The following is a 20716-nucleotide window of genomic DNA, read 5'->3' on the forward strand; positions in this document are numbered from 1 at the left end:
TTGTATCTAATTCTTTCATCAAATTTTATCCAATTTAATTCATTAAATAACTCAGCAGATGGAGCATCGTAGCTTTTGTCAAGAATGATTCTTTGCAGCTCTTTTCTGAAATTTTATGATATCCAAAATCTGTTCATTGTTACAATTCCCCAGAGACTGTACAACAATAATCTAAATGTGGTAAGATATAAGCATTAAAGAACAGTTTTCTTGCATTTACATCAAGGTATTGTTTAATTCGGAGAAGAAGGTACAACTGTGTATTGCATTTCTTTAATGTCTTGTCTTACTTGCGGTTTTCCACTTAAGATTATTGTCAACATGAATACCTAGTAACTTTTCTGTCTCAGAAAAATTCAATTTCATGTTCTTGCAGATGTAATGGTTGTAATTGTTGTTTATTTCTATTGGATGACAGGTTCATTGCTTTTGTTTTCTGGGCATTTAGCATCATTGCATTTTGTTTGCACCATAGATTAATATTGTCAAGGTCAGTTTGAAGTTTATTATGTAAATCTTGTGTAGAGAGACCTGATGCTGTGAGAGTAGTGTCATCAGCAAAAAGATCTGCCTCTGAGGTTTTCAAATGGAATGGTAGATCATTTATGTATATGATGAAAAGCAGAGGTCCAAGGACAGATCCTTGAGGTACCCCTGATATGACTGTTGCTGATTTTGATAGGTTGCCAGTTACAGTGACCTTCTGTGTTCTATTTTCAAGATATGATGGTAAACCAGGTAATTGCACCAGAAGAAATATGATAGTAATAAAAGTTTTTGGATGAGTAACTTATGATTTACAAGGTCAAATGCCTTTGACAAGTCAAAGAAAAGATTGTGCCAATTAGCTTTCCATCATTTATTGCCTTAATCCAGTTGTCAACAATATTTGTCAATGCAGTTTCGCATGAATGTTTTGTTCTAAATCCTGATTGGGTGTTGAAAATGAAATTATACAATTCTAGGAATTGTTTTAAATGATCAGACACATACATGCATTACCATCCTTAATTTTTGTAATATATTTTTTCCAATTTGAAAATAAAATTGTCATTGCTTATGTGAGGGATTTTGTGATGGTTTTAGTTTGATTATGTAAGAAGCTATAAGCTTATTGAAACACTCTGTATCCGTTCCTACAACAACACCCACCACTGAACAATGAGTGCTCGAGGAAACAACGGCTTGCCTCTGAAGGGATTTAAACCTAAACAGCTAGCAATCATTTGAATACTAGTCAGATATGATAATCACTTTGCCATATCCAACTTCTTACTTTTTATAAAATATTTTTTTCACTTTTACATTGGAAATATACTAGTAATATATTGCTCATGTGTTGGATTTTGTTATCAAAATGTTTGCATTCAATATAAAACCTTTTCAGCAGCTCAAATATGCAAGCTGACTTGTCTTTACATTTAGGCAATTTAGGCAATTTACTATGGAAACTACAAGATTAAAGACACACTTTTAAAAATATTCATGGAACCAACCAGTACTCGATAATGAAAGTTTCATGCTCAAGGAAACAATGGCTTGCCCATAACAGGATATGAATCCACGTGAACAGCAATCCTTTACCATCAACCACGTTGCCACAAACTTTTTAACAAAACTTGTCATATTCATCATCTAGAATACACGCATTCAGCAAAGTTTAAGCTGCACAAAATGTTCAAATAACAAAAAATATACTTGCAAAATGTATCATGCTGAAAGAGCACATTTTGCATTTGAATATTATCACTACGCAATAGTTGAAAAACATATATTTTACAAGAAAAACGAGGAAGTTGCTGAGTGAGATACAAATCACCACAGTGATGATACAAGTAGGTAAAAATATATGATGTATGTCAAATGGATTTTACGGGGAATTTCTGTAATAAAATTCAGTCATCCTTTCCTCATACCCAAGGTACACAATTCAGGTTGGATAGGTAATGTCACATACATGTATTGTAATGTCACATATTGTAATGTCACATATCAAAATGCCACATATCCTTATGTCACAAATTTTAATGTCACATAATAGAAATGTGACATATCGTAATGCAGCACATTATAATGTCGCAAATTGTAATGTCACAGATTTTAATGTCACATATTATAATGTTATATATCATAATGTCACATAATAGTAATGTCACATTTTTAATGTCAAATATCGACATTTGATCGCCAGAAACAAAATCATTTACATGTAATTCCAATCTCTTTGATCATATTACTGTCAAATGGACAATATAAATGCTTACTTTACAAAATGAAACAATAACATCATGCCATATATTCAAAATACATAGGCAGGCCAGCCACCCCTGTAAAACTACATGTATGAAGCATGAAATTCAAGCCTGGCGTTATAATACTTATATTTGAATCAGAAGCGATAGTTGTCATTCAGTTACGATAGTTCTCATTCAGTTACGAAACATGAACTCTGAAACCATGTAATATTCCAGAACATTTTCTGTTTTCAAAGGTGACTTTGTCATCAAATAATATGGATTTTCAAAATCAAATGTACATAAACAGGCAATCATATCTGCTCATAAAATTTTAAGTGGAAAATCAACAAAAATGAAACAACTCTACTAAAACTAATGTGACAAAGTTTCTTGTAAAAACTCTGAAGTCAGCCAAGCAGATAACCTTCTCCCCAGGTATAAAGTAAATAATATTGCTATATTATATATAATAGTGTAATAAAATGAAACAGGATACGATGGATATCAAATGCATCATTTATATGAATTTAAAAAACAAAACCAAAAAAAAAAAACTACATGCCAACTTCCTGTTTGATATGCGATACTATCCTATCCTAATTTACCTGATACAGGAAGTGAACAAATTTATGAGTAAAACCTTAATATGACCTGCCACCATTAAAAAAAAAATAAATATGCAAACATACATTTTTTTTAGAAATTCTAAGACAAGTATCTGTTATATTGAATTAAATGTATTCTTAAAGTTGAGTTTTTGGCTATGTGTCTGACTTTCATTTGAGGGTGTTGTGCAAGTTTAAGCAAGCCCTACATGGGTTATCATCATGTACTGTTTTATCAAAGAGTGAGCAATAAATGTAGTAACAAGCAATTATCATAGTATTGCAAGCAATCCATAAGTCCCCTACCGGTTAGAACCCCAGCAACATTCTGATGGGCCATTGGCCATTCAATTTTACCAGTGAATGAATGACATGAATGAACTTAAATCTTTTGAGTTCAAAGTTTGTCTATATCACAGTAATGTGTTAAGTTTCCCTGCCTAGTAAGGAAATTATGTTTATACAACCTTGTCATATTATTACAATGTGGGATTTTAAAGTAAATCCAATAAGGAATGAGGAAGTTGGAGTGAAAAAGTTGGAGTGAAAAATACCAATTTCTCGAAAAAAATCTAAGTTCAAGGGAGAGATAATTCTGGAAATAGTCTTGCTAGAGTATTTAACCTTCTCAAAAATGTTGAGTGATAATAAGAAACATATATATGAAGTTTGAAGTAGATACATTAGGAAATAAAGAAGTTATTTAAAAAAGACAACATTTTTTTTTATTAAAATTCTAAGTTCAAGGGAGGTAAAACTGATAATTTTTGTGCTAGAGTTGTAAACCTTGTCACATATGATGAGGTTGATGACTAGAAACTTATATTTAAAGTAAACACCTTAAGAAATAAAGAACTTATAGTGAAAAAGCTGAAAAATTTAAATCAGAAATCTTGAAATTCAGGCTATTTGTTGCCATAGCAACCAGAATTTTCAACATAGGAAGAAAAGAAAAAAATGTGCATAATCTCCAGACTGCCATCTACCCATATTTCAAGTTTCATAAAAAAAAATTTCAGTACTTTTTGAGTTATCACTGGATCCAGTTTATGTGTTAAATTTGCCATATTTTCAGACTATTTGTTGCCATAGCAACCAGAATTTTCAACATAGGAAGAAAAAAAAAGACGTGCATAATCTCCATACTGCCATCTATCCATATATGAAGCTTCATAAAAATATTTTCAGTACTTTTTGCGTTATCGCAGGATCCAGTTTTGTGGACGGACGGACTGACAGACAGACGGACGGACAGACAGACGGACGGAGGGTAAACCTAAAGTCCCCTCCGGTTTAACTGGTAGGGGACTAAAAATATATTTAATAAATAAGATTTAACCAAACTAAACTACATAATCTGCATTATTAATAAATTTGTTTAAATCAGCGCAGACTAAGATCAGCCGGCACTTACTACAGTACCTATTTTAAATTACCCTTATAATAATGAATGAGTTTGTTCAGATTGAAAAATGGTCAAGTCCATTTACTATATTTAAAAGAGTTCTCAGTTTCAGTGTTTGAAAATAATTTATTTACAATTACAATTATGATATGTACAACAGTAACCATTACATTTCCTCTTCAACAACATTTATAATACTGCCTGTTTGTAACATTGCTTTTCATAAGATAATTGTGATGTTTATACAGTTTTATAAACAAGGCTGCTGTCAATTTATACAGAAACCTCACTTTTTTACTCAAAAAAGGAATTTTGCTGTATTATAAATTCCTTATAAATATTCCTGACAGGTTATAATACCGTATATAAATGATTGTTTGCAATATAAACCTAACCTAGCAGCTCTGGTTATATTTCTAAACAACCCTTTTATATAGGACCATACAACCTGTCAAAAATGTTTAAAACTAATAATATTCATTGTAACTGTTTGCACTACTTTAAACAAAACAATGCCTGAAATGAATACAAAAGTAACCCCTTTTAACACCCTCTGCAGTTCTAAAAAACACTAGAAATGTGTCCATAGGACACTGATGCCCCCACACGCCACTGTTCTGTCAATCTTATGACTCTAGGTCAAATATTTTTTGGACTACATGTGCCACAAGTTGAAAACTAAAAATCAACAAAGGGCCATAATTCTGTTAAATTTGGTCGCAGCAAAAAATCCTTCCTTTACTACGATCTACACATTAAAGTTGTTAATCCCTGGAAGTTTAAGCAAAATCTGCCATCCGGTTTAAGAGGAGTTGCGTTCACAAAATTTCTATATAGTATATAATGAAAAAATCAACAAAGTGCCATAATTCTGTTAAATTTGGTCGCAGCAAAAATTCCTTCCTTTACTACCATCTACACATTAAGGTTGTTCATCCCTGGAAGTTTAAGCAAAATCTGCCATCCGGTTTAAGAGGAGTTGCATTCACAAAATTTCTACATAGTATATAGTGAAAAAATCAACAAAGGGCAATAATTCTGTAAAATTTGGTCGCAGCGAAAATTCCTTCCTTTACTACCATCTACACCTTAAGGTTGTTCATCCCTGGAAGTTTAAGCAAAACCTGCCATCCGGTTTAAGAGGAGTTGCGTTCACAAAATTTCTACATAGTATAGAGTGAAAAAATCAACAAAGGGCCATAATTCTGTAAAATTTGGTCGCAGCAAAAATTCCTTCCTTTACTACCATCTACACCTTAAGGTTGTTCATCCCTGGAAGTTTAAGCAAAATCTGCCATCCGGTTTAAGAGGAGTTGCGTTCACAAAATTTCTACATAGTATCTAGTGAAAAAATCAACAAAGGGCCATAATTCTGTTAAATTTGGTCGCAGCAAAAATTCCTTCCTTTACTACCATCTACACATTAAGGTTGTTCATCCCTGTAAGTTTAAGCAAAATCTGCCATCCGGTTTAAGAGGAGTTGCGTTCACAAGATTTCGGGACGTACGGACGGACTGACGGACGGACTGACGGAATGACGGACGGACAAGTGCAACGCTATATGCTCCAACATTGTGGGGGCATAAAAATGAAAATAATAATCTGATTCTGCAACAATGCATTTTTTCTTGAATTTCAAATTTGTTCAGTGTAGCACAGTACAATAATTAATATTCAAAAAATTTCTTAAAGTGACATTATGCAAGTGTAAATGGTCAGTGGAAAGGTGAAACTAAAAATAACTTTACATTTTGCCATTAATTGTATTCAATTTTACATTTTAGTTTTTTCTTACTATGAATCCAAGTGATCAAAGTATGTTTCCTTAAATATCTTTCAAAATGTATCAGAAATGTTCAATTCTTAAAAAGTGTGGGGCAGCCTTTTTATAATTTAGGTAGTTTTTATATTGTATAACACACATTTTTCACTATCATATATTAGTCAATCATTATTATAATAGCAAACCTTTAAAAATATATAACTAATTCAACTTAATCCGGAAAAAGTGAGTATGTCACTTTAATAACTGACCTACCGGTGTAATAAAATCAGTGTCTTGAGACTATATATATTTACAAAAAAAGCTCTCCACTTGCAAAATAAATATTTCAAGATACTACAGATAGTTTATGCAGTATCAGGGAAGATCATAAATATGCATTTATAGCTTTCTACCTATATTTATTACATACTATTAAAATATTTACTATTCATGACTTGATACAACTAAAGGGAGGTAACTGCAATATGAATGGCAATTTTGTACAAAGAGTCAAATGTACTTAATGCAAGAACTTGTGCAACTGATTTAGCCCCTAGTCTACTGGTGGCAACTGCTTCTACCCATGCAACCAGTGCAGACCGCACGTTCATGATGTCTAATCATGGTCTGCACTGTTTGCTATTTGTCAGTACATGTACATATCTTATAAATTGTCCTTAAAAATGATGAATGTTTTTGTTCACATTGAAAGACATTTAACAAGTTCATTTCAGATATATAGTGTGGTAAAGGATAAATAAAAACAGAATACCCCCCCCCCCCTCCACCTTCTTTCTTATAGAGATCATATTCACATAACATGTAGTTCAAATAATTTGAAATAGTGATAAATAGGTCACTATTCTTAACATCAGGTCAAAAATTAAGAAATCACTTGTGAAGCTATATAAGTAAGGCTTGAGGCAATTTAAAACATTAGGACTTAAGATACATGTAATATAATTACAGCACAACCTCTGTAGAACAATCACCTCTTTAAAACAATAAACCATATTTACCATATTTTCCCAAAGAAAGACTTGACAATAAACTTTACTTGTCTAGAGCAATACCTTCCAACGGCAACCAAAATTTTTGCCTTCAACAGGGTGTTTCTCCACAGAGGCTGTACAGTATATATACATAAGTGATCAATAAAGAACCTACCCTGCTCTTTAAGTTTTGCTAAAAGTTTGGCAAACATTCCTTTATGAGATCTTCCATCAGGGTGGGTCACAAGTATATCAACATCACCACAGGTAGCTTTACCTCGTCTATAAGATCCACAAGCTTGCACAATGATACCTTCTTGTATACTTTCTGCAGTCTCTTTAACCTACAATATGAATTTGCATAAATGCATTTACTTATACAACTAAATTTGTTTAATGAACATTTCCTGTTTTTACTATGGAACTGCCAATAGCATAGAATTTGGTGGTGACATACTGGTCGGAGACCACCAACTGGACACTTTTTGAACATTTGTTCATACAGATTTTATAATTTTAAAATTAGAGATCTGAAAATTTTACACAGTACAGCTAGGTTCTTCTCTGAACTAACAGACTAGTTTAATTACCTGAATTGTCCACACTACAGTACCATGAGTCCGGACAGGTATGTCCATGATGCTGATTTAATTCAATAAAAGCTTTGGTGTTTTAATTTTTTATTTTAAACATAATATAAAATATTTCAGCAGCAAATGCTGAAGTTTTGTATATTCTTTTATTTACTCCACAAATGATATCAGCTAGTATATGTGGTCAGGTATTGCACTCTTGACATCCAAATTTTCTATGTCAACGTTCTTGAAAAAGACATGAAAATATTACCGTTTACGAAAATTGAAATCAATTTAATTACTTAATTATAAAACAAACATGCAGTTATTGTTGATATAAAAGCGACTGATAGATCAACAAACACTGAACAAATAAAAAAGGCATTTTCGGGGCTGTCCGGGTTTGGTGGTTGTCCGGTTTTGGTGGTCTCAACCAAGTAGACCTTAAAACATGTAACCACAAAGTTGGTCAGGAAAAAAAATCAAAAATTTCATTAGTGTTTAGTTGTAAACAAGAGAGACCCTGTTTTGTTAAGAGACCAGATTACTAGATTAGCCAATATTCTAATCTCTGACAAATTATCGGTAAATATTTAACATAATAATTCTAATGAATTTATTAAATTTATTCCAAATGCAAAATGAGGATGTATGAATTCTCAGATTCCTATCCTACATATTTTCTAATAACATCAGTGTCAAAATACAGGCATTGCTTTGACATTATGTGGATTAGATTACAAGTCTAATGCATAAATCACTCTGAATGTAAAGTCTTACCACTTGTTCTATTTCCCCAGCCTCAGACCTTGGCATTCGATCAAGTATATCATAGTAACATCTCAAACCAACCTTTTGTTGATGTGTCAGGTTTGCTTTTGTCCGTAAATCCTCAAGTGTCCTAAAACCCTGTACAATTATAAACAAAATTATTGCTGACCTATTAATTGACCTGCAGTTGAAAAATGAAAAAAAAATGCAATATTTCAATAAACTCTTGTTCAAGAGATGCTGAGAAAATTTTGATAGGTAATGTTTTTTTTTTTGTTTTTTTGGCAGTTGCAAAAAACTGTCAAACAGCTTGCATCAAATTACTTTGGCTACAATTATTCAGTAAAAAATCATAATTCAAGTAACATAAAATACATGTATACATTATATAAACTTAAAGCTTTCAATATATTTTATGGAAAGGGTCTTAAAGAATACAGAAAATATAGCTTGTAAATAATTTCAAGATTCAATATTTTGTACACTGCAATCACGTTATAACACTCATGTCAGGGTCCAAGGTCTTAACACTGCATATATACGATTTTTTTGGAAGCCAAGGCCTATGAGCGCTATTCTGAGGTTAGCGTTATAACAGGGCAAGTTATAATGGGGTGGCAGTATAGTTTGTATTCATACAAGTTTATAAAACATTATTCCTTTTTTTTTCGTCCAGCTTACTTAAAACATGGAAATTAACTGCCCTTTTTCTGTAATTTCAATGACTTTCAAGAACCATTTTGCTTGATCAATAAAACTTCTAATTTAAACCATTCTGTTTATACCTGCTGGTACCAGGTTCTAGCAGTGTGAGCCCCGGCTCCCCATACTTCTTTAAACATCTCGATGACTTTTAATTCATCACTCGATCTAAGCTCATCCAATTTCCGTAGATTGCCACTCTCCGCTATTTCCCATATCTTTTCTGCCAATCTCTTACCAATACTTGGTAAAGCCATTGCTTCCTAAGTAATATCGAATCAAAAGGTATCAAAAATAAGTATTTATTTTTAAATGAAATTCAACATTTTGTCAAACAATGAAAACATCCTTAGCTGATAAAGTTGTATGACACAAGACATTAAAATGAGCAATAAGAATAAAAGCATTTCTTTTGGTCTTACATGTGTCTTTAATATAAGTATCTTTTATATAAAAGTTTGAAATAGCTGGTGACAGTTGAAGTTACTTGGTAACAAAATACAAGTCATTCATCCACATTCACCATATTGACTTGAATATAAGAAAATATTTAAGCCATATTTTAGGCTATATAAAAGTAACTGTAACATCTGTGATATACCCTTATTTCATATTGCCAAAGAAACACATACATCAGATTAATTCGTAAAGAAAGTAAGTAATTCAAAGTTAGAGTAAGGTGCAACAGATGCAAAATAATTCCATTCCAAGAAGAACAACTGGGTTTGATTACCAGGCTGTCCAACTGAAATTACTAACCAGTCTTTCGGATGAGACTTAAAATCGAGGTCACATGTATGCACTGTGCTAAAACACTTGGCACACTCAAGAACTAGAAGAAGCTTTTAAAATTTGGGCATCTTTCTGTATCTGTATCACTCAAAAACCTAAAATGACTAATACTCTTCTGGAGGACTCTCCCATATGGACAATTGGTGGCGAATACAGATAAACCCAAATACATGTACACACACAAGAGAAACAACTGTTTTTTTCAGTTGAAAAGTGACCAGCAAGATGACACATGATCTCTTTTTAAATAGTCTCATTCTTGAAACTTTAAGCACAAATGTAGCTTTAATCACAAGCATTTTGCTCATTTGTGTATTACCAATAATGGTAAAAATCTATCATAAAATAACGCCCCATTGATTATTAAGACCAAAATAAATATCCAGTACCTATTTACTATAATACTAAATCTTACTACCGTATTTACGTCATCAAGAAAATCTAACTACCATATTTACCTCATATGAGGAGACTGGCTTTGATTGCTTTTTCAGAACTTGAATTGCTTTCTGATAACCAAATGCTCTCCATCTGTCATTTGTAGATTCATAAGTTCTAACCATTTCCTATGAAGATACAATGTACATGTATTTGTAACTGCTGTAAACATCAAAACTATATTTTACTTCTAAATATGACACTTTGAAGACAATACACCAAGAAAGAAAAAAGTTATGATGGCAATGTGTGAGGCAATGGCAACATGCAAGTCAATGTCAACAGGTATGGGAACACCCACATGACTAAAATGACTGTAATGTGTTAATATTCTTTCAAAAAAAAAAGCCGAACAAATGACACTTATAGATAAGATATTGTGTGCAACTATAAACATCAAAATAAAAGCAAATCTGAAGAAAAGAATAACAATTATACTTATAACTTTTATCATCTCAATAAGATGTGCTTTTATAAACACAACAAATAAATCATAAATAAAGAAGATATCATAACAAATATTGAAAGAGTTGTATTTGTTTTTGCTTCTGACCTGACTGGGTTTGCTACAGTATATCAAAAATTTTCCAGTGAGAAGATACCTCACAATTTTCTAAACTCAACTAATTTTACACAAATCATTAACATGGGCTCAAAAATGTGAATTACTTGAATCAGCAGTGAAAAATGAATGGTGGTGCTTGCAAGACAATCAAATCAATGTAACAGTCACGGAAAACATGTGCAATGCCAGTGACTGCTATCAACAAACCAGATAGTGAAAGACTCACTGACAACAAGTTAAAACACCAATTAACTTACTTATATAGCAGAGTGGTTGTAATCTAAAGATCAATAGATGTGTGAGTTCAAATCCCATCATGGGGAAAGCTGTTGTTTACTTCAGCAAGAAACTACACAAATTGTCCAGTGCTGGTTGATTCCAGATTGGATTTGAGAGTATGTCTATAAGCTTACAGCTTCTTACACAATCAAACTAAAATAAATTCTATATAAACTATGTAACTTACTTACCTCTAACTTATCTGTAATGTGTTTATTACAATTCTCCACACTTGTTTTGGATGACTGTGCACACACCCAGTTACCAACCTATGAAATGATAAAGAGTCATTTTCTGAAATTTCTTCTTCACATTTGAATATTTTATTTAATGAACAAATTAAATAACAAGAAGAGTATTAGAAATTTCCACAAAAGCTGTCCAATGATAGCATATGTTTAACTTACCTCTTACTATTATTATGGCAGTAAAATAAGAATTTTCTAATTCAGCAAAAATATTCAGTACAAATAAACATACATATCCGGATAGGGAGCTCCAGAAAATTATCCAAACCACAAGCTGTTGCACTGTTTGTTCAATAGCTCAATTATGAATATCACTTTCTAAAACCAATATTAGAAACAGTTTCAAATGATTATCTTTGATGGTTGTGGAGACATTTAACTTACATGTACACAAAAATGTCTAAGTTTTTCAAAAGCCTTAGTTCTAATTTTATTCTGGCTAGAGTTATGAGTCTTGATTCAGTATTAAAATAGATTTAATCAACTGCAGAGTGTATGTAAAACAAGCTAAGAATTTTCTTGTTTACAAAGGGCCATATCTTAGTCAAAATCTTTGCCACAGTCATTGGTTTTAGAAAGTGACTTTATGATCCCAAAGACATGTTAAGTTTCAAGTGGAAATCTTCAGTAATTTTGAAAATTGATATTGTATGCAAAACTTTAATCGGGGTTCTTATTTTTAATTAACAAAGGGCTATAGTTCAGTCAAAATTTATGCACGAGTTCTATGTCTTTGGAAAATTACCAACAATTTATGAATTAGGATCTTAAAGGCTAGTTTGTGCGAAGCTTAAATTGAATACTTTTGATTGTTAATCAGATATTAAGTTGAAAAATGAATCTGCCATATTTATAATAATCTAACCAGAAAGTGTTACATTAATGGATTATGGGGATACATGTGTTGGTAGAGTAGTCCAACTTTTCTTTGAAAAAACAAGCTAAAAAACATAAACACCTGTAAGATGGGTCAAACCATTGAGGTTAAATTAATTAGGCCAGTTTAACAATATATATATCATTTCACTCACTGGGAGGTTTTTCTTAGGTGAAGTTGATGGTGTTGTGGTTGATGATGTACTTGTAGAAAAGTCTGCTTCAGGCTCAGATTCTCCACCACTAGGGCAGTAGTCACTATCTTCATTGTCAGATTGTGCTGTCTTTGTTTTATGGCCAAACATTATTCCTACTTTCGGAAATTCTGATCTACTGGCAAGATTTGTTTCTTCCTTAGAATCAGAACTAGTTGAAGTCCCAGGCAGTTCTTTGGTTACTTCTGGCTTTGGACATTCCAGAATAAAGTCAGATGTATCACTTAATGTTTTAGCTTTAAAGCAAGCGCTCAACCAACCAGATTTTACAATGCAAGTATTGGTGGGTGGGGTACTGATTTTCAATAGTCTACACATTCTGTCGTAATCCATTTTGTCATCAACAACAAAATGTGTGACGTCTTTTGTTAAATCATTTTCTACGTTACCACCATACTTTTCTAGCTGTGATTTAAATATATTCATCCGCATTTTCTCGATCCCAGCTTGTAAAATAAAAACATTTAAAGATTTCATGAAATTTAAAGAATTAGCTGGCGTTTCAGAAGAATTTTCTAGTTTTCTCTTTTTTAATTCTTTATCATTTGATTGAGATTCAATTGACCTTTTGTTTGTTTTCATCTTCAAATCGTAAGTTGTGATCAAATGTTAAAAGCAAAATAAAGAAAATCTGTTTCGTCAATTGTCTGCCATTTTGTAAATAAAGGGACCAACCATTAAACAATTGGACTTAAATATTTTCCAAAGAATTAGCAATATTAAAAGGATTCTGTAAAAATGATTTTTGAAAGTATCAAAACTAATTCATGACTATGTATTAGCACTGTTACTTAAGGGTATACAGTATGGATTAAATTAAAAAATAATTGATTTAATAAATTGCCCCTGTACTAAGTCACATGATACGACACGTGATTCTATCGCTGTCAATGACATCCAAATAATCGAACTAGGCATACGCAATAAACCGAAAATGAAGGCAAATGGGAAGAAAGGAGAGAACGTATACGATTCAGTGAAACTAGATAACTTACCAAAGTTTTCGGACTTACGGTCTAAGGTTGATGTTGTCATTAAACAAAGTTCTTGGTGGGATTTATACGGTGTGGACTGGGCTATAACTGGAATATTCGTTGCTCTTTTCCCAGTCAGTTTGTTGCTTATCCGATCGGAATCATGGGTGAACATAGGCACAGGTATTTTCCTGTTAGGCTGGATGCATTCAGCATTAGCTACAAAGAACGGCCACCTCTCGGCTCATGGATCTTTAAGCAGTAATAAATCATGGACACGGCCACTGTCCGTGTTATTTGTCGAGATAATTGGGTCATTTTCTGAAGAGCTTGCGTATGACATACACATAAAAGAACATCACCCTTACACCAACATTGTCGGAATTGGTGACTCTAGCACGTGGAAAATGCCTTTTCTACCAAGGTATGTGTACATGTTCGTGGCGCCTCTGCTTCTACCGCCTTTTACCCCTCTCGTCTCTATCGCGGGGCTTGTGGAAAAGAAAGCTTTCTTTGGACTGGTGAAGTACTGCGTTCGTGCTGGCTTTGGACTTTTTGTATTGGTATACTCACTAATGAATGTATCCCACTGTAGCTTATGGGGTGCACTCGCTATTGTCTGGGCGTCGAGGGCCATGCTATCGATACCTTATATACATGTTAACATTTTCCAGCATATTGGATTACCAATGTATGCCAAGGAAAGCAAACCTGTTCGGTTGTACCAAATGACAACAGGCGTGTTGAACCTGCCAAGTAATTTTGTGCTAGACTTATGGAGGGCGTTCGTTGCCAAAATTCCAGACATGTAAAGTGTTCCTTTTTAAAATGACTTTTGAAATTGCAAACTTGTATGCCTACCATTTTTTATTGTACCCGTGCATAGCACATGATATGTCTCTTAATTCAATCTTTTAATTGAAGGTTCCCGCCTTTATATAACAAGTTTACATGTTAATCTTAACATCTAGAGCGACAACAAATTTATAAGTTCATATCTTCCATTGCATGCAATACATATGCATGTTTGCACACTTATAGATATGAAATATACAAATGAAATGTAAATCTTAAATACAGAAAATAGAGTTTAAGAAAACGTTTTACCAGTTGTAGAACTACAACAGTACGTTAACACAGTACCATGTTTAAAATGACAAAAGTAGATTCACAAAGTTAAACGATTTTAAGTCAAGCATAACGCCCCGCCCCTCTCGGAGTATTTACGAACTTCTATTGCGGACAGGTATAAAACGGCGCCTCTCTCATATTTCTAAATAAAACCGAAGGACAACATACCGCATTTTTCATAATATATATTTGTTTCATTTGTTACAAAAGTTTTGTCGCTAGCAACATCACTTGAAAATTGCTGGTTTTACCATTTATGATGAAGATAACTTATGCATAAACTTATTATTTAACATCGTGTTTTCCACAGGGACCCAGCACAGTGTTGGGATAGTTTTAAAAAAGTAATCTTTAAAAAAAAAATATATTGTATATATAATATATAGACAAGGGGTTGAACTCGCCAAATCGGCTGAATGCCCCTAGTCCAGTATAAGTCAAAATTGCAAAGTCATTCTTGCGTAAATCATATAAAGCTATACATGTATATCAAATTGCAGCTAAATGACATCACTAGACGTTGACAATAACATTACTGTCCCCACTTAAACCGTTTTTGAACAACAAACCGATATTTCGGATGAAACATCTTTTTTTTTGCTAGGTCGGACACAACCGTGCAACCTGTCCCCACTCGATTTTCTACGTGTAAAAACGCAATTCCAAACCATGACATTATATCAACCCGCAATAAATCAATAATACAAAAACAAAAGAAACAACTTACCGCCGGAAATTGATGTTAAAATGTTTTATAGCGTCTGTAAACAATTAATTCCTGAATGTGAAAATGAAAGTTGTAATCAGCATCCATTGGCTATCACGTGACCAATTTGAAACGGTTTATTTCATTGGTTGATTAAAATACAAAGCATTGCTGGGTCACAGAATCGTCCAATCAAACGATGTCTTACAACCGTTGCCGAGAATGTATCATGGCTTCAAAAAATATTTTGACGGAAGAGAAATAAAAAGAAATGAATGTTTGCTATAACTGATTTGTTTTGGAACAATTTCCAGCGGTAAGTTGTTTATTTTGTTTTGTTTTATCGATTTATTGTGGGTTGGTATAATGACATGGTCTGGAATTGCGTTTTTACACGTAGAAAATCGAGTGTTGACAGGTTGCACGGTTGTGTCCGACCTAGCAAAAATACGATGTTTCATCCGAAATATCGGTTTGTTGTTCAAAAACGGTTTAAGTGGGGACAGTAATGTTATTGTCAACGTCTAGTGATGTCATTTAGCTGCAATTTGATATATAGCTTTATATGATTTACGCAAGAATGACTTTGCAATTTTGACTTATACTGGACTAGGGGCGTTCGGCCGATTTGGCGAGTTCCACCCCTTGTCTATATATTATATATAAAGTATAATTTTTTTTCTAGAATTACTTTTTTACACTATCCCAACACTGTGCCGGGTCCCTTTGGTGTTTTCCTGAGAAACATCGGCGATTTGGAAATTTTTAGGGCAAACAATGACCAACTTCAAGGGAGTAATTCTATTGATAATCTAAAGACCATCCAATATTTTTATTGGTATCATTGAAAAATGTATTGGCACAAATTTCATTTTCAACAAAAACTATGCAAGTATTTGCAAAAATAGGACTTTAAAGCGGCCACCGAGATTTCCTTTCCGAAATCAAGAAAAAAACTTATCCGTAGCACATATGTACAATCTTTAATATGGTATTTTCAGTATGAATAAAAACATTTTGCACTTGTTCATTATCCCTCATGTACAGACTCAATCAAACCAAGTCTGCATTTCTTATGTAATTTTGTTGTGATTTATGCTTCCGAGGGATCACTTTGTTTCAAGATTTTTATACTTCACAACAGCAGGTGTCAAGTGCCGTGTAGCAGCTGTAAAAAGTTGCCCCGTACTCCACTTCAGTGTTGTTATATTTTTCAGGTCATTCGGGATCATTGATGCCAGCGCTATTAAGTGTTGATAATTGAGTACCGCTCAAGTCGGTGCTAGGGGGCGTAAGGGAAGTTGAACTTGTTCATTTTCCCTCATGTACAGACTCAATAAAACCGAGTCTGCAATTCCTTTGAATTCCTAATCAGTTACAAATTATTTATCATTTAGTGAATAACCTGTCCATGCTCTGTCTTTGTCCTGTCCTGTTTTTGTTTGGGGTCCGCCTGGGCTCCTTGCCACTGGTTCTTGTTGCTGGGTCATATGGGGGTTGCGTTCATTGAACGCCGCCTTTCCTTGTTAATCTTGTTTATCATATTTTATGTAATTTTGTTGTGATTAGTGCTTCCGAGGGATCACTTTGCTTCCAGATTTTTAATATACTTGTCCAGAGCTTATGTCAATATTCATTTTCTTTTTTGAATAAAGTATCTTAAGGAAGCGACGTGATTTTCCTGACAAATATATGAGTGTGGTTTTAAGTGAGAAAAATAAACAACAATAAGTTCGAAACAAAATTTTAAATACGTAAGTAATTTTCATTTCTAAGGCATCACTAGAAAGTTCATGAAGGATTCTTTTACTTGAGTCTAAATTTATCAAAATTGACCAAGAAATAAAAAAGCTAGTAGGGGGCGCCATGTATCTCTTACTGAATTTCAGAGTGTGTTATGTTTTCTTACTTGGGGACCATGTGCCGTTTTTTTATGGCACTTACGTGTCACATTGAAGGTTCCATGATAATCGCCATATTAACACATGTGCGGAAGTTTCATAATTGTACCCGTTCATATTAAATGTTGAATTTTGCTTGAGACGGTGCTAGGGGGCGTGGACGGTAACTTGCACTTTCCATTACCGTCCATGAACAGGCTCAATCAAACCGAGCCTGCAACATTCTCAATTTTGTCATTTTGAGCGTTCTTTAGGGATTCTTATTTTCTCTATTTTACAGAAAGTAACTTGATAAACTTTAAAACAAAAAAAATAATTCATTTTGTTTTAATTCAGTTATATTTTAGGCATTATATATTATAAATCGTATGAAGCACACTTTTATTTCAATCCAAAATTATCAAAATTGATTACGAAATAAAAAGGTTTGGAGGGAACGCCGTGTTTTTCTTACTAGTTCTCAAAGGAAAAAATGATAAATTTTGAAACAAAAATTTCAATACATCTATTTAATTTATTTTTATTTTTGAGGCACTCATACAAAGCTTATGGAGTAATCTTTCATTTGATACAAAAAATATTTGACTCTTTATAGAAATAAAAAAAGTTAGAATGGACGCCGTGTTTTCCTTCACATTATTGAGAAATAGGAGAGACGCGACGGGTATTATACCTGTCCGTACATTTCGTAATAGAAGATCGTAAGTACTCAGAGAGGGGCGGGGCGTCATGCATGACTTAAAATCGTTTAACTTTGTGAATCTACTTTTGTCTTTTTAAACGTGTTACTGTGTAAACGTACTGTTGTAGTTCTACGACTGGAAACACGTTTTATTAAATTCTATTTTCTGTATTCGAGTTTTACATTTCACTTGTATTTTTCAGGTACAGATAGATATCTACAAGTGTGCAAACATGCTTATTTATTATATGCAATGGAAGATACGAACTTGTAAATTAGTCGTTTTCTACATGTTATGTCAGTTGTTGAGATTAACATTAAACTTGTTATTTAAAAGCGGGTGCTTTCAATTAAAAGATGGATTAAGAGGCATATCATTTGTTGTGCAGAAATACAATAAAAAAATGCTAGACATAAACGTTCGCATTTTCAAAAGTAGTTTTCAAAAGGATCACATTACATGACTGGAATTTTGGCAACGATCGCCCTCCATAGACTATGCATTCGGACATTCTATAATCAGTTGTCACGTGGAACACCATTTGTTTCCAAATCTATCTGACAACATGTGCTTAAAGATCAAACCAGTTGTGTCGAAGTTTTTGAAAAACAGTACGCTACCTTACAACGAGAAATCCTACATGAACAGACTTGGACTCTTCCTTGAAAAATACGATACCTTAATGGTCAACGCACCACCAATAACACATTTTGTTGGCATACAGTAATTGGGGAAAAAAATAATTACACACACATGACAATTATTAGTTTGATTTTGCACGAGGATTACAAACGGTACATGACAATTTTATAAAGATTTTTTTTTTCATTTCGCCTTAATATACGTTAATAAAAACCGGAGAAAGGTTAATAGGAAAATAGGAAATTGCTTGTACATTGTATGAGTGTTGGGAGAAGTTAAATTTTGAGTAAGAAATGTTTTGAAAATAGATAAGGACAAATGTGTTCAGGTGTACATGTTAAATTTTAATGTCTCTGTAGACTTGAGTAGTACCCAATGTTTTAGACAGTTTTGTATTTCATTGTATTTATGTATATCTTCCACAGATTTATTATTTATTTACGCTCAACACTAGCTGTTATCCATTACATGTCAGTGTTATAGATAGATGAAATATATGACTGTCAATTCACTACTTGTAAATGATATATTAAGATTTTAAAATCAGTATCTTGAGAAAACATATAACGATCAAGTTCTTCGGTAGATTGTTACATCGGAAGATAAAATAGCTTTACAATTGTTTTTATGTTAAAAAACATCATTGTCATCATCAACAAATTCGTCGTCGTCGTCATCGTCATAATCATCTCCATCATTAGTAATCACTTCACTCATCTTTGCGTTTACTCTCAAAGGTAAAGACTTATTACGTGTAATTTGGAAAACAAAAATGGCTTTAAATTTTACTTTTGTTAACTTCAGCTTCTTTTGTAATGTTGGCGATTGCATATAGTGATTTCTCTAACATAGTATTAAACTTGGAAATTGTTCACTTTAATTTCAAGTATTTTGATAATGAAATATTGTTGTTTTATTTTTCGACCACATTGTTTTATGTAGCTGTATACAAAGTTTTTTTCCATCAATGTTAGTTGGCTGCATGGTTGGCATTTGTAGCCTTAAATAAAACATTTGCCTTATTAAGTATTTAATGACAACTACTTTTACTTAAAATCAGTCAATATTGGGCACATGGTAATTTTCTTCTGGGCATTGTACATTGTAGCATTAAATGTTTTGTGTAGAATTGCGAAATTCAGGAACAAGGCTTTTACAGTTTATATGTTGTATCATTTCAATATTGTTAAATAAATAGTGTATGTATATGCAGTTCGTTCATGTATTTCATGTTTTAAGGAGACCAATGCATGCAGATATGAAATATATTGATTAATGGCATTATGAGCCAAAATCTTTTTTTTTTTCATTATGGACGGGACGCCATAAAAATAAAACCAGAATTATTTTTAAAAAAATTATGCACATACATAATGATATACATGAAACTGATTACAATATGCACCCATCATACTGTGTAAAATATCTTATTAATTTTATTTCATTCTTTTTTGAAATTTCAATTTTTATAATGCTTGAAAAAAGAACATGTTTTTTTTATATAATTGTTAGTACATGTAGTCTGTTTTTGTGTTTGAAGATAATTGTATTACATTTTGTATTAAATTTTATATTATTATTTTGATTATATATGACAATGCTTTACATGTTGTTATTTCTGTGATAATTTAAGTTGTTAATTAGATAAATGTTATGATTTTAAATAAAGAATCCAAATATTTAGGTTTTGAAATTTATTTTTATGTTATTTTGTTCGTCATGCTATAATATACAAATACTGTGAGCAGACGACGTGAACTTTATTCATGTAAATTATGTTCGTCTTTTGTACGTAGTGTGCTCGTGCAGAGTTGAGTCCTTTAGAAGATAACCACCCCAAAGCTGAATGTAAACATCCCTGAGTGTTTATATTCAGGAAAATGATTGTTTGACAACAATCATGCAATACAAATAATGTCTGGTTCCAGTTTATAGAACTGTATGAAGACATTATCCTATTATACAATGTAAGCCAGAAAAAAAAACCGGATCTTACTGATCCGTAAATATTCCGTACAATAACTAAACTGTACACAAAATGCGTTTATGCAGTTTGAAAGCGATATAATCTTCCATGTTTTGAAATTGTACCTGTTCTATTTCAAAATTAAAAAATATATTTAAGCATAAATATACATTAAAACAAGAGCCATAAGTGAAATGCAGGTCAAGTGCAATGCAGGCCACAGTATTTGACCTACGCTAGTTCAAATT

The 20716-nt window shown here is 32.6% G+C and overlaps 2 protein-coding genes across 2 annotated transcripts; one reads left to right on the top strand and one right to left on the bottom strand.

The window, feature by feature from the left end:
- Positions 1–7085: 7085 nt before the first annotated feature.
- On the bottom strand, positions 7086–13143 carry LOC132719972 (DNA polymerase lambda-like; the record flags this gene model as incomplete). The annotated part of the gene is made up of 6 exons (XM_060703939.1): positions 12406–13143; positions 11318–11395; positions 10303–10410; positions 9136–9315; positions 8360–8488; positions 7086–7348 (listed from the first exon to the last, which is right to left on the bottom strand). Coding segments are annotated over exons 1-6 (1400 nt in total), but the record flags the coding sequence as incomplete, so codon positions are not given.
- A 180-nt stretch (positions 13144–13323) lies between these two features.
- LOC132719973 (fatty acid desaturase 6-like) lies at positions 13324–20174 on the top strand. Its single transcript, XM_060703940.1, has 2 exons — positions 13324–14193; positions 18338–20174. The coding sequence occupies exons 1-2, from the start codon at positions 13400–13402 to the stop codon at positions 18585–18587; spliced, it is 1044 nt and encodes a 347-aa protein (XP_060559923.1). The 5' UTR covers positions 13324–13399; the 3' UTR covers positions 18588–20174.
- Positions 20175–20716: the final 542 nt, after the last annotated feature.

This window comes from Ruditapes philippinarum, unplaced genomic scaffold, assembly GCF_026571515.1.
Source record: "Ruditapes philippinarum isolate M1 unplaced genomic scaffold, ASM2657151v2 ctg2520_1_1_1_1, whole genome shotgun sequence".
NCBI lineage: Eukaryota > Metazoa > Mollusca > Bivalvia > Venerida > Veneridae > Ruditapes > Ruditapes philippinarum.